The 14,559-nt window shown below is 48.0% G+C and overlaps 1 protein-coding gene across 2 annotated transcripts in view; it reads right to left on the bottom strand.

The window, feature by feature from the left end:
- Positions 1 to 14,559, bottom strand: part of LOC144691838 (SAM domain-containing protein SAMSN-1-like) — a 103,859-nt gene that overhangs the window by 68,642 nt on the left and 20,658 nt on the right. For both annotated transcript variants that reach the window (XM_078560378.1, XM_078560380.1), the window contains exon 2: positions 12,851 to 13,206. In XM_078560378.1, coding sequence (XP_078416504.1) covers positions 12,851 to 13,039 — 189 coding nt within the window. In that variant the 5' untranslated portion in view covers positions 13,040 to 13,206. The remainder of the gene's footprint in view (positions 1 to 12,850; positions 13,207 to 14,559) is intronic.

The raw sequence follows: 14,559 nt of genomic DNA, 5'->3' as shown, positions 1-14,559 counted from the left end.
ACCGCAATTTCATGCTTTGTTCATATTGGGAAGTAGAAGGTCTTTTTTCTCCTAAATGAAATGTCTTTTATTCTAAGCAACTATCCATTTAAGGCCCACCCAGTGTGAAACGTGTCTCCTCAGTGGTCGGGAAGAGCCGAGCGGGGGGCCAGCGAGGAAGACATCTTCGGTGTTGTCAACAGGAAATGATGGCTCCCAGTGTGGTTGCAAATGCCAGCCAGGAGGGCAGGTCAGGTGGGCCCTCGGCCTCCCAGCTTTCTGATAAGTGCCTCGTGGTCCCCACTGGAGGAGGTGGCTGCCAGAAGGGATACCCCTGTCCCCAGGGATGGAAGGAGGAGGTCACCACGCCTCACAAAAAAGATATTGGGAGGAGGTGGCAGTGCAGGTCAGCAGATGTTGTGCCTGGGTCCCGTGCAGCAAGAGGTTTAACAACCTGCTACGTCAGGAAGGGTGAGTACCATGTTGGCATGGATCAGTGTGTTGAAGTGTTGAGGTGTGGTTGCCCTCCACCCCCCATGGAGCTCAGGGGGTGTTAGAGTCTGAGCGCCAACCGTCAATGACGCCAGAGATGGCCAAGGGGGTGAGCCCTGGCTGCTTGGACTGAGTGCCTTGCAGCTCGAGGGCCACGACTCGGATGTGCCCTGCGAGGTGCTCCTCAGGTGGGGTTGGCCAGGCTGCAATGGCGCTGCAGGTAGAGAGTGGACTAATCAATGCTCCTCTGTCCTTTCAGGAGAAGACGGCCCATAACAACACTGAAAGGTCGCAGACTGGTGGAGGCCCCCAAAACCTCCTAATCCTCACGAGGTATGAGCAGGATGCCTTGGAGATGGAGAGCTGGCACGCACTTCAGTCAACCGGCTGCGGAGAGGCTGGGGTGTCAGACGAAGATAAAAGTGCAGGGCGCAGAGGTGAGAGTTTTGGATGGTGCAAACATTCTTGTGTAGCCTCATCATTGATGGGAGCCTCAAACCTGGATTCCCCATTGATCGTTGAAAGAAGATGACACCATGATGCAGATCACCATGGTCTCACCAGGGTGCCTGGCAGATACAGTGACAGTGTGATGGCTTAAACTAATGGTATGTCCTTGTTCTCTCCTTAGGTTTGCCACCACGCACCCAATCATAGGACCCTGAAGAGCCACCCCTGATGCTAGAGGACTGCCAAGCTCCAGATGTACCTGTGTCACACCTGCTCTCTGAACCAGGCACCAGTGCAGATACCAGCACCTCAGCTAGAATGTCAGTGCACAGCGGTGAGGGCACTTCACACTAGCTTGAAGAGGAGGTGGAGGCAGAGAATTCCCAGGGCGCCAGCAGTTGGAGGACTGCTGGAGACCAGGACGATGCTGAGCCGAAGGCAGATGATGAGCCTCGGGAGTTGTCCATTAGACGGCAGATGATGGGTGTCCAGTGAGGTGTCTGGGAGAATCTTGCGGAGATCCATGAGGGTATGCGTGCCATGTTCTCTGTTGTGGAGGAATCCATGTGGAGCATGAGCACTGCATTAACCCTCATGGCCGAGCGCACTACCTCCTCCATTGAAAGATTGGCGACTCTCATGGAGAGGCAGCTCCAGGAACAGAATCAGGGGGTTCCTGGGGTTGCGCTCGAACCTGCAAAACCCTCACACAGGCAATGACCTCAGCTGGTCAGTGTCAGTGTGTGAGATGGATGAAGAACCCAGTATCCCAGCTAGGTGCCTGTCCATCAATGGTGAGCAGGGAGGTCCAGAGTGACCTCACATTGGCACAGGAGCTGCCTGTCGTCTCTGTGGGTTCCTCTCAGGGCACTCTCGATGAAGGCAGCAGCTCCTCCACCCTTCTGCCAGTTACCGTGGCATCTGATGAGGCTGCGGTGACTGGGGAGATGCCAGCCATGGCACTGGTCACTCCCTCCCAGGTGAGTCTAGCACAGTCTCCACTGGCCAGAGGATGACCGCCAAGGTCATCAAGGCCAACAAGGCAGCAGATCCAGTGGGCTGTCTCCAATGCTGCTGCCAGCGAGTGGGGAGCACCAAGACGTACCACTCGCAAACAAGTTTAAAGTACCATGAGCACAAGAGGGACTGGTCAGGGGTGACCTTCTGTTGTGCAATGTTTTGTTTATGTTTACTGGTCTGGGGCTGAAGACCAGGGAAGGTTCTGTTAATTTGTTTGGATTGTCAATTGAGATAAATTTTCTTCCGTCATAGTGGCCTGAGTATGCTTCACCTTTTTTATTTAATATGGTGCAGGGTACGCCAGTATGTAATGCTGGATGTAGGTGGTTCTGAACGTTATTGCACAGGCACTGAGTGGACTTTGGAGTGAAAGGAAAGGGTCATTTCAGACATCCAGGATGGAGGCTGCAGCCCTGGCATGAGGTGGTAGTGCTTATTTGGCAGCCTAGCTGAAGGACCGTTGGATCAAGGCGTCCCTGGTGCCTCTGCCTCCCTGGAGGTGACAGAGATCTGCCTCCACACCCTCAGCACTCTCCTCACCGTGCTCCTCTTCAGACTCACTACTGGATTCATCCTCTGTGGCCTGTGCAGCTGCGTCAACATCCTCTTCCTCCAGTGGGTGCCCCCTCTTGCCAGTGCCTGACTGTGGAGAGCACAGCATGCAACCACTATCAGTGACACCCGCTCTGGGGGGTATTGTAGTGCTGCCCCTGAACAGTCCAGGCATCGGAAGTGAAGCTTCAGAAGGCTTATGGTTCTCCTTATCACCACTCTTGTGGAGGCCTGACTCCTGTTATACCATTGCTCTGCCTCTGTTTTTGGATGGCAGAGAGACATCATAACCCACCTTTTCAAGGGGTAGCTCTTGTCACCCAGCAGCCATCCAACCAGTCAGGCTGGAGCACTGAAGAGCCCCGGCACCTGGGAGTGTCTGAGGATGTAGGCGTCATGGGAGCTGCCTGGGTACCTTGCACAGACTTGCAGAATCTGCGTCCTGTGATCACACACTATCTGCACGTTCATGGAGTGAAATCCCTTCCAGTTGATGAACGCACCCGGCTGACTCGCAAGCGCCCTGATGGCCACACGTGTGCAGTCGATGGCACCCTGGACGCAGGGGATCCCAGCAATCGCTGCAAAGCCTCTGGCTCGCTCAGCCTAGCTGGCCTCGTCCATACAGAAATGAATGAAAGTCAATACCCACCTGAACAGAGTTTCTGTCACCAGCTTGATGCAACTGTGGACAGCTGATTGGGAGACTCCACACTGAGCCATAGAAAGAGAGGGATGCATAGAATTCGAGGGCCTCCTTGACCTTTAGAGCCACTGGCATGGGGTGTCAATCCACACAATCATTGCTGATCTCAGGATCAACCTTCTGATAAATGGAGGCTAGTCTCCCTGGAGAGGCAGAGTCTCCTTCAGCATTGCACCTCAGACATATTAAGGCAGTTGCATTGCCGCCTGTAAACCCTGACAGCAGATTAGTGGCATCTTCTGTGGCCCCTTCAGCCTTGGATTAACTGCTGGCCCTGCCCCCCCTTGTGCCTGCGCCTCTCTTCCCACAGGTCCCTCCCCTGGAGGCTGCATTGGGACACCTGGCCTCCTCTCCCTTCTGCCCCTCTCTTCCTCGTCAGAGGAGGTGCCACCAGCGGAGAAGGGTCCACGTGGTCTGAATCCTCTGGGGGCCTTGGAGTCCTGAAATGAAGCCTGGACATGGTAAGAATGAAGCCCCGAACAGAGATGAAGCTGCCAAGTACCAATACGTCACCAGCAGCAAACTATCCACCAAACTCCTCACTCCTCACACTGGCAATGCTGCTGGATGAGGTTTTGCAAATTGTTGGCCGGCCGCCTGCCCATTTTGCCCGTGTGATGAGCACGAAATCACACACGCAACGTAAAATGGCCGTCAATTACCTTTTTAATGGCCTTAACTGGCCACTTAATTAATGGCGGGCGCAGCTCCGACTCCCACTCGGACCCGCCAGCTGAAGTATCGTGTGAGCGAAAGCTGATGTCGGGATGCTCACCCAATGGCATTACGCTCGAATGGGTCGGGCGTGCCCCCACCTGCTCAACGAAAAATTCTGCCCCAGCTGTGGTCTGACCAGCGCCCTGTCCAACTGAAACATGACCTTCCTACTTTTGTAATCAATTATATTGATTCTATTGGAATTATAATCAATTCCCCTCACAATAAACGATAACATTCTACTAGCTTTCTTAATTACTTGCTGTACCTGCACACTAGCCTTTTGTGATTCATGCACTAGGACACCCAGATCCCTCTGAATCTCAGAGCTCTGTAATCTCTCACCATTTAGATAATAAGCTTCTTTTTTATTCTTCCAGCCAAAATGGTCAATTTCACCTTTTCCATTTGCCAGATCTTTGTCCACTCACTTAACATGTCTATGTCACTTTGTAGCCTCCTTATGTCCTAGCGCAACTTATTTTCCTACTTATCTTTGCGTCATCAGCAAATTTAGCAGCCATTCCTTTGGTCCCTTCATCCAAATCATTTCTATAAATTGTAAAAAGTTGAGGCTCCAGCACTGACCCATGTGGCAATCCACTCAATACATCCTGCCAGCCAGAAAAAGACCCATTTATGACTATTCTCTGTTTCCTGTTAGCTAGCCAAACTTCTATCCATGTTACCTCCTACGCCATGAGCTTCTTTCTTCCGCAATAAACTTTGATGTGGCACCTTATCAAGTCTGGGAATTAGATAAACATTTGAAGTGGAAAATCTTCAAGGCTATGGGGAAAGAGCAGGGGTTTGGGACTAATTTGATAGCTCTTTCAAAGAGCTGGCACAGGGACTATGGGCCAGATAGCCTCCTTCTGTGCTGTATGGTTCTATATCTTCATATGAGAAAACAAAATTATAAACAAAAACATAAAGGATGCAGCTGTGTGGGGAGGAGGTGCAGTTGGGATATGCATGTGTTATGAAGTGGGGGAAATGGGTATTCTAGGGAAGAATGTGGATGAGCAGGGAAGAGGATGGGAGATATCTTTGTGTAGAGGAAGGTGGGAGAGCATGGCGATATCTGTGAAGGGCAGGGAACTGGAAAAGAGGTGCATGCATATGCAGGAAGGAGGGGGAACATTAGATGGAGATATGTGTGCTTTGGGGAGGGGAGTGAAGGATAGGTGTGTATCCGTTTATGGATGTGTTTATCTGTGTGTGTGCTTGTGTACGTGTGTGTAATTGAGTATGTTGTTTTTTATTTGTTTGTGGGTTGTGGGTGTTGCTGGCTAGACCAACGTTTATTGCCCATCCCTAGTTACCCTTGAGAAGGTAGTGGTGAGCTGCCTTCTTGAACTGCTGCATTCTATGTGGTCTAGGCTGTGCTGTAAGGAAAAGAGTTCCAGGATTTTGACCAGCGATAGTGAAGGGACGGCAAAATATTTCCAAGTCAGGATGGTGCATGGCTTGGAGGAGAACTGCCAGATGGTGGTGTCTGCTGCCCTTGTCCTTCTCGATGGTAGTGGTCGTGGGTTTGGAAGGTGCTGTCAAATGTACCTATGTTTCTGTGTGTGTATGAGTGTTTGCATTCTCCTGTATTCGTACACACGGGTGTGATTGTGTATAGGTGTGTCTGTATGTTTGTGTATCTTTGTATAGAGGAAGAGCTGTTTAGAAGGATTTTGTGATGTTACATTTCCTCCACAGTTTCACCATTTCCTTTCATTGCCCTAGTCTGTAAATCAACCAGTGTCCTCGGTAAAGAACTGGTGACTACGTACACACTGACGACATTAGTGTGATTTTGGTGGTGAAATACCTTCAACTGCGCATGTTGCCTTGACGTATAGCATGACACTGAACCACTGTGGGCCAGGGTGAGCGGGGGCAGGAGGAATGAATCAGCCAGTGACCTCCTCTACAGGCTGATTGATACATCTCAGGGTACTAAAGGAGGCGGTCATGGAAATAATGGATGCGTTGGTTGTTATCTTCCAAAATTCCAAAATTCTGTAGATTCTGGATCAGTCCCGGCGGATTGGAGGGTGGCAAATGTAACCCCACTGTTTAAAAAAGGAGGGAGGGAGAAAACAGCAAATTACAGACCAGTTAGTCTAACGTCAGTACTAGGAAAAATACTAGAGTCTATTATAAAGGATACTTAGAAAATATTAACGGAATTGGACAAAGTCGTCATGGATTTATAAAAAGGAAATCATGTTTGACAAACTTACTGGAGTGTTTTGGGGACGTAACTAGCAGAATAGATAAGGGAGAACCAGTGGATGAGGTGTATTTGGATTTTCAGAAAGCTTTTGATAAAGTTCCACACAAAAGGTTAGTGTGTAAAATTAAAGTGCATGGGATTGGGGGTAATATATTGGCATGGATTGAGAATTGGCTAGCAGCAAGGAGACAGAGAGTAGGAATAAATGGGTCTTTTTCGGACTGGCAGGCGGTGGCTAGTGGGGTGCCACAGGGATCAGTATTTGGGCCCCAGCTCTATTCATAATATATATCAATGATTTGGATGAGGGAACCAAATGTAATATTTCCAAAATAAAAACAGAATTACCTGGAAAAACTCAGCAGGTCTGGCAGCATCGGTGGAGAAGAAATCAGTTAACGTTTCGAGTCTTCACGACCCTTCGGCAGAACTGAAGCATAGTTAGGAGAAAGGTGAAATATAAGCTGGTTTAAGGTGGGGGGGCAGGGGGGAGAGAGAAGTGGAGGGTGTGGTGATTGTGGAGATAAGCAAGCAGTGATAGGAGCAGATAATCAAAAGATGTCACAGACAAAAGGATCAAAGAGGTGTTGAAGGTGGTGATATTGTCTAAGAAAAGTGCTAATTAAGAATGGAAGACATGACACTCAAGGTACTGCTCTAGTGGGGGTGGGGTGGAAAGACTAACAAAGTTTTAGTTTTAGATTTAAAAATAATGGAAATAGGTGGGAAAAGAAGAATCTATATAAATTATTGAAAAAAAAGGGAGGGGGGAGAGACGGGGTGGGGATGGGGGGAGGGGGAGTTTAAGATCTAAAGTTCACTTGGTGGAAATGTGAGCGATGAGAAGTGTGTTAAGAGGGTCCAAGGTGATTTAGACAGGTTAAGTGAGTGGGCAGATACATGGCAGATGCAGTACAATGTGGATAAGTGTGAAGTTGTCCATTTTGGTAGAAAAAACAGAATGGCATAATATTTAAATAGTGATAGATTGGAAAATATTGATGCACAAAGGGACCTGGGTGTCTTTGTACACCAATCACTGAAAGCAACCATGCAGGTGTATCAAGCAGTTAAGAAGGCAAATGGTATATTGGCCTTCACTGTGAGAGGACTTGAGTACAGGAGCAAGGATGTCTTACTGCAGCTGTACAGGGCTTGGTGAGACCACCCTGGAGTATTGTGTGTAGTTTTGGTCTCCTTACCTAAGAGAGGATATACTTGCCATAGAGGCAGCGCAAGCAAAGGTTCACCGGACTGATCCCTGGGATGGCAGGATTGTGATATGAGGACATATTGGGCCATCTAGGTCTGTATTCACTAGGGTTTTGAAGAATGAGAGGAGATCTCATTGAAACATAAAAAATTCTGCCAGGGATGGACAGACTGGATGCAGGGATAATGTTTCCTCTGGTTCGGGGGTCTAGAACAAGGGGTCACAGTCTGAGGATACAGGATACATTTAGGACTGAGATTAGGAGAAATTGCTTCACTCAGAGGGTGGTGATCCTGTGGAATTCTCAACCACAGAAGGGCTGTGGAGGCCAAGTCACTGAAGGAAATAAATAGATTTCTGGACTTTAAAGACCTCAAGGAATATGGGAAAGAGTGGGAGTATGACATTGAGATAGAGGATCAGCCAGGATCATATTGAATGGTGGAGCAGACTTGAAGGGCCAAATGACCCACTCTCGCTCTTATTTTCTATGTTACTGTGTTTGAATAAGCCTGGGTTGGGTGAATGTTGAATAAGCCTGGGTTGGGTGAATGTAGGATACTGTGCAACTGTTAAGGCCCTTTTTACCGCAGAGATCAGTATTTGGGCCCCATCTATTCATAATACATATCAATGATTTGGATGAGGGAACCAAATGTAATATTTCCATGTTGCAGAATCACAAAATTGTTATAGCACAGAAGGAGGCCATTTGGCCCATCATGTCTGTGCCAGCTCTCTGAATGGTAAATTCACCGAGTGCCTTCACCCATTAACCCTGCACATTCTTCCTTTTCAGATAATACTTGCTTACGCTCTCTTTCATCCTTCCCAGTTATAGAATTAACATGTTGACAAAACATCAAAAGGATGTCGGCAACTTTGAGAACAGAAGACGGTGACCTCAGCCACCTGCAGAGGAGGAGAGAAAGGGAGAAAGGCCTTCAAATTGATTGTAAAATCTTTAAGAACTTTAGTTGGGGTACTAGGTTAGTATTGGACTCCATACTGGAGATCCTGAGGCTTAAGAGAGGGCACAACACAGAGTTCTAGGATTCTGGTACAGAGCAATGTAAATACCAGGAATCACAAAAATTGATATTGCACCAGTTCTTAGAAAGAGTTCTCCAAGCAGTCTCACTCCTTCTGCTATTTTCCACAGCCCTTCATATTTTTCCCTACAAGCATTTATCTAATTTCCCTTACTTGTACTTGCCATAACAAACAAATCTCCTTCAAAAAGTCTTAAGTCAGGTGTCATTATGATGAAGAAAGAGGCCATTCAGCCCACCGAGACCATGCCAGCTCCCTGTAGAGCAGTCCAGTTGGTCCTATTCCCATAGCCCTGCAAGTTCATTTTGCTCATGTGCCTACCCAATTTGCTTTTGAAATCTTTGATTGTCTCTGTACATCCACCACTCTCATAGGTAGCTAGTTCCAGGTCATTACCACTTGCTGCGTAAAAAGGTTCATCCTCACATCCGCCCTGTATCTCCTGCCCAAAACCTTAAATCTATGCCCTTAGTCCTTGTATCATCAGTTAATGGAAACAACTTTTCTTTGGCCACCTTACTTACACCAGGTCCCTTTGAGGCTAGGAATCGTGTGACGAGTAACCCACCTCCTGACTCCCCAAAGCCTGTCCACCATCTACAAGGCACAAGTCAGGAGTGTGATGGAATACTCTCCACTGGCCTGGATGAGTGCAGCTCCCACAACACTGAAGAAGCTGGAAACCATCCAGGACAAAGCAATCTGCTTGATTGGCACCACACCCACAAACATTCACTCCCTCCACCATCAACGCACAGTAGCAGCAGTGTGTACCATCTACATGATGCACTGCAGGAATTCACCAAGGCTCCTCAGACAATACCTTCCAAACCCTTGACCACTACCATCTAGAAGGACAAGGGCAGCAGATAGATAGGAACACCACCACCTAGAAGTTCCCCTCCAAGCCACACACCATCCTGACTTGGAAATATATCGCCATTCCTTCATTGTCGCTGGGTCAAAATCCTGGAACTCCACCCCTAACAGCACGGTGGGTGTACCTACACCACATGGACTGCAGCGGTTCAAGAAGGCAGCTCACCACCACCTTCTCAAGAGCAATTAGGGATGGGCAATAAATGCTGGCCCAGCCAGCGATACCCACATCCCGTGAATGAGTAATAAATAAATAAATCAATCAATAAAAATTTCACAATAAGATTGAAGCGGAAATAAATACACTTTGATTAATTAATTCAAGAAAAGCATATAAAAAGAAAAATCGGTCTCATCAGCAAAAGAACTCTAAAGCATCCTCACTCAATGGACTCTATCTTTGGAACTTTCTACCACAGAGGGTTGTGAATGCTCAATCGTTGAATATATTCAAAGCAGAGGGCAACATACTTTTGGATACTAAGAGAAGCAAGGGATATGGAGTTTGGGCAGGAAAGTGAAGGTGAGATAAAAGGTCATCTGCAATCTTATTGAATGTTGAAGCAGACTTGAAGGAGCGAATGGTCCACTCCTGCTCCTATTTCCTATGTGCCTATGTTCATGAAGTCCAAGCACTGATTATGTGTCACTCGTCTAGTCATTGATAGACTTATTAATCGATAACTACTATTCACTACAATACTTTGCTGAGCATTTAGAATCAGAAGCCCAACTATTCAATGATTGAATACAAAACTGATCAACTGTAGGAGAAATTCCAATGTTTCTGGGTCTTTTCCAGTGAGCTAAAGTCTGCCTTTTCCAAAAGATTGTTCCGATAAAAACAAGGCAATATAAATTTTGGGGGGGTGGAGGGAGTGTTTGAACACCATGAACATTCTGCTCCCCAAGTCCCATGGCATAGAAATTTATAGCAAATAAAGGAGGCCCTTCAGCCCATCAAAGCTCTGCTGGCCCTCAGTTAAAGCAGTCAGGGAGTGATCACACCTTTGACATTCTGTGATGTCTCCCCTGTGCTTCAATCCCACCTGATGTCCACTGTGAGGAGGCGGAGGTGGAGTGGTTTAGGGCCAAAGAGTAAGCCAAGGTGCAGCAATGATAAGATCCACTCATCCTTGCACTCACTCTTTCATCATTTCCTCCTCCCCTTCAGTTTGCTAATCATTGCTGTGTAAGCAGTGAGAGAGATTGCACAAAATTGCATCAAGGACAGTGATAGTGAAGTAAAGTTGACACATACACCCTGTCCAAACCCAGACTAATCATGACTTAAAGGAGGTTCAACACTATTACCAAATATTTCTCCTGAAAACACACTGATCTATTGCGTTGATAATATTCAAAGCTGTCTTTAGAGTCAATTTATTTTCAGTTTCTGAGGTTACATTACAACAACTTACATTTAGACTGCACACTTAATGTAGCAAAATGTCCCATGGCTCTTCATTGGAGCGATTATCAAACAATATTTAATACTGAGCCACTTAAGAAAATATTAGGATAGTTCCAAGAGCTTTTAAAAGAAGAGTTATAGACGTGCAGAGGGCTAGGGAAGAATTCCAGTGCTTAGGGCTTAGATAGCTGAAGGCATGATTGCCAATGATGGAGTGATTAAAATCACAGATAAACAAAAGGCCAGAATTCAAAGAGCCCATATATCCCCAAAGTATTCTACAGCTGGAGGAAATTGCAGAGATAGGGAGGGGTGAGGTCATGGAGGGGTCTGAAACCAAGGATGAGAATTTTAAAATGAAGATAATGCTGGACTGGGAGCCAATTTCGGTCAGCGATCACAGGGTTGATGGGTGAATGGGACTTGATTTGACACAAAATACTATTGCGTTCCCCTTCCAGGAAGTTTTGGACTAATATCACCTTAATACACGAGGCTGGTTGTTGTTCCAGTGAGGGCAGGGCCCCCACTCTCCTACGAGTTGGAGAAGCGGCAAGAGCCCCATGTTGCTTCCGATTAAATGGCTGTATGGCAGTCAAGCCCCCAGTGGTGCATAAAACCCGGCCTTGAGAGCTGCTCGCCAGTCAGAGGCTGACAGCTCTCAATTGCCTGCAGTGCCACCGGGAATGGTGGCTGCAGCCAATGATGTACTGAGGCCCAGCCCAAGGATTGACACCGGATCCCAAGTGAGTGAGGGCGGGGTGAGGGCAGGATGAGTGTCGCAGGGAGGGGGTGGGTGGCAAGGAAGAAGACCCCAGGGGGCAGGGTAGCAGTCCGGTGAAGACTGTAAATAGAATGCCATGCCATGGGTGTACTACCTGCCCACCCCCACTCCTGCCTCAATTTTACCAGCAGTGCGTGAGGTGGTGAGGTGTCGGGAGGCCTGCCCACTCGTGGGTCAATAGAGGCCCTAAAGTGGCCACTAATAAGGGCCTCCTCCCACTGAAGCTGGGAGTTCACCCACAGTGGGAGAGTCCCATGCCACGAATGCAGCTCATCACAGTGCCAATCCCAAAAGGTTTTTTTACCCCCAGGTTTTCCCTACCCCCTTGCCTATCCACCTCAGACTAATACACCTCTCGACACCACCCTTTCCCCACCCACCACCGCCCCCACCCCCCACACCCCCCACCCACCACACCCCCCACCCCCCACCGCCACCCCCCCACCACAGCCCCAGGCCCTGACAGCAATACCTCCCTCATCCCACTCACTTTGTATCCAGCTCAAACGATGATCAGTGATGGGCACTTGCTGCAGTCCCAACAGTGGCCACCACTCCCAGTGGTGCTGCTGGGACCAGAGATCTGCCTGCCATTTGATTGGCCAACAGCTCTCAGAGGCCTCAGGTCCCACCTACCCACCTTCTCCCCATTTCCCTCAAGCCAAATAGCAACCCGATGGCCATGAGATGGCCACAGGGCAAGCCGGCAAAGCAGAGGCAATGTCGCTCCCAACTGTTACGCTGGGGGAGTGGGGGGCAGGGACAGCACCCCCACTCTCCCCACCATCGCCCCTCCCCGTCCGGAAAATCCAGCCCTATGTGTGTCTCACTATAAGTCCTTGTAGCGTACAGTACACAGTGCACACGTACAAATGTGTTGTACCGAGGTTCTGACCTCTGAGTCAGAGGCTGTGGGTTCCATTTTCACTTGATCCAGGTTAACCCTGCAGTACAGTACTGAGGGAGTGCTGAAATGCCGAAGGCACTGTCTTTCTGATGAGAAGCTGAACCAAGGCCCTGTCTGCTCTCACAGGTGTAAAAAATCCTGGCAAATATTTATCCTTCAACCAACAGAGAAGAAACATCATCTGAGCATTGCCACTTGTGGGATCTTGCTATGCACATATTGGCTGCCAAATTTCCCTACACAACAACAGTAACTGCATTTCAAAGTAGCCCTTTGGCCATTAAGTGCTTTTGGGCATTGTGAGGCTGCGACAGGTGCTATGTAAATGCAGGTCCTTTCTTTTACTGTACACACAATGGGTAAAAGGGGACAATTCACTTCTGAATTATAGTCTTGGCGACAGCCCCTACATCAAGGCAAAAGCACGTTAGCTAAAAATGAAACATTTACCTACCAATCCATCTGACAGATTTATTCCTGTGACAGAGCACGGAAACCTTTGGCAATGACAGGCATGCAGACAGAGAGGAGACCAATCGCGCCCCATCGGCAGAGTTGCATCAAGTCGGAGGTCCTCAGAGTCTTGCAGCTTCCTACAACAGGAATGATGCTTCCGGTCCCATGGAGAAAAGAATTCCGGCATCTCGTACCACTCGGGGCTGCGGATCCTGATCAGCGATGGGGAGGAGAGGTCCCAGTCCGGGTCCGGCTCATATAACCCCCTCTGTGCCTGGGAACCGCATCTGAGTTTTGGCTGCGGACGCAATGGTTTCTCTGCGCACGTAGGGTCATCTGATCCCTGCCCAGGAGCTAATCAACCAAAAGCACATACACACAGGTCAACTGCATTTCTAGAAATGTGTTCTTTCATGGGATCTTGGCATCACTGGCAAGGCCAGTACTTGTTGCCCATTTAAGACAGCGATGAGAAGAATTTTTTTCTCTCAGAGGGCAGTGAGCCTTTGAGACTCTCTTCCTCAAAAAGCAGTGGAAGCAGAGCCTTTGAATGTTTTCAAGGCGGAGGTAGATAGATCCTTGATAAGCAAGGGGGTGAAGGGTTATTGGGGGTAGGCGGGAGGTAACAGTCAGATCAGCCATGGTCTTATTAAATGGTGGAGCAGGCTCAAAGGGCCGAGTGGCCTACTCCTGCTCCTAACTTGTAGGTTAGTATGTATATGCCCCTAATTAATCCAAAACCACATTGCTGTGAATCTGGAGTCCTATTTAGAGCACACCAGGCATGGATGACAGATTTCCTTCCCTAAAGGACATTAGTGAATCAGGTGGGCTTTTACGACAATTGATGATAGTTTCGTTATCGCCATTACTGAGATCAGCTTCAGTTACCAGGTTTACTAATTAATTGAACTCAAATTCCACCAGCCACCATGGTGGGATTAAACCCATGTCCCCAGAGCATTAGCCTCGGCTTCTGGATTAAGAGTCCAGTGACATCACCGCTACATCACTGTCTGCCCCATAATACCGAAGATAAAGGATGACATTAATAAGCTTGCAGAATGGGTATGTAATGTGCAAATGAACTTTCGTGTAACTGAGGGTGAGGTAATACATTTTAGTAGGAAGAATAAAGAGGTGATTTTTACTCCTTGGAAAGTTGGGTCAAAATGGGATCGAGGAAGAGAGGGTCCTGGGGGTACAAATAGACAGATCATTAAAAATAACAAGACAGGTTAATAAGATTATTTTTTAAAAATCAAAAAGACATTGGGGTACATTTTTAAAGGGATATAATGCAAAAGCCGTGAAGTTCTGCTAAACTTATATCAATATTTGGGTTTTTTTTCATTCATTCCTGGGATGTGGGCTTCGCTGGCCGGGCCAGCATTTGTTGCCCATCCTGAGTTGCCCTTGAAAGGTGGTGGTGAGCTGCCATCTTGAACTGCTGTAGTCCATGAGTAGTAGGTACACCCACAGTGGTGTTAGAAAGAGAGTTCCAGGATATTGACCCAGCGACAGTAAAGGAATGGTGATATATTCCCAAGTAAGGATGGTGAGTTACTTGGAGAGGAACTTCTAGGTGGTGGTGTTCTCATCTATCTGCTGCCCTTGTCCTTCTAGATGGTAGCGTCATAGGTTTGGAAGGTGCTGTCTAAGGAGCCTTGGTGAATTCCTGCAGTGCATCTTGTAGATGGTACACAC

This window comes from Cetorhinus maximus, chromosome 16, assembly GCF_964194155.1.
Source record: "Cetorhinus maximus chromosome 16, sCetMax3.hap1.1, whole genome shotgun sequence".
In the NCBI taxonomy this organism is placed as follows: domain Eukaryota; kingdom Metazoa; phylum Chordata; class Chondrichthyes; order Lamniformes; family Cetorhinidae; genus Cetorhinus; species Cetorhinus maximus.
This window is presented reverse-complemented; position numbering and strand designations above follow the sequence as displayed.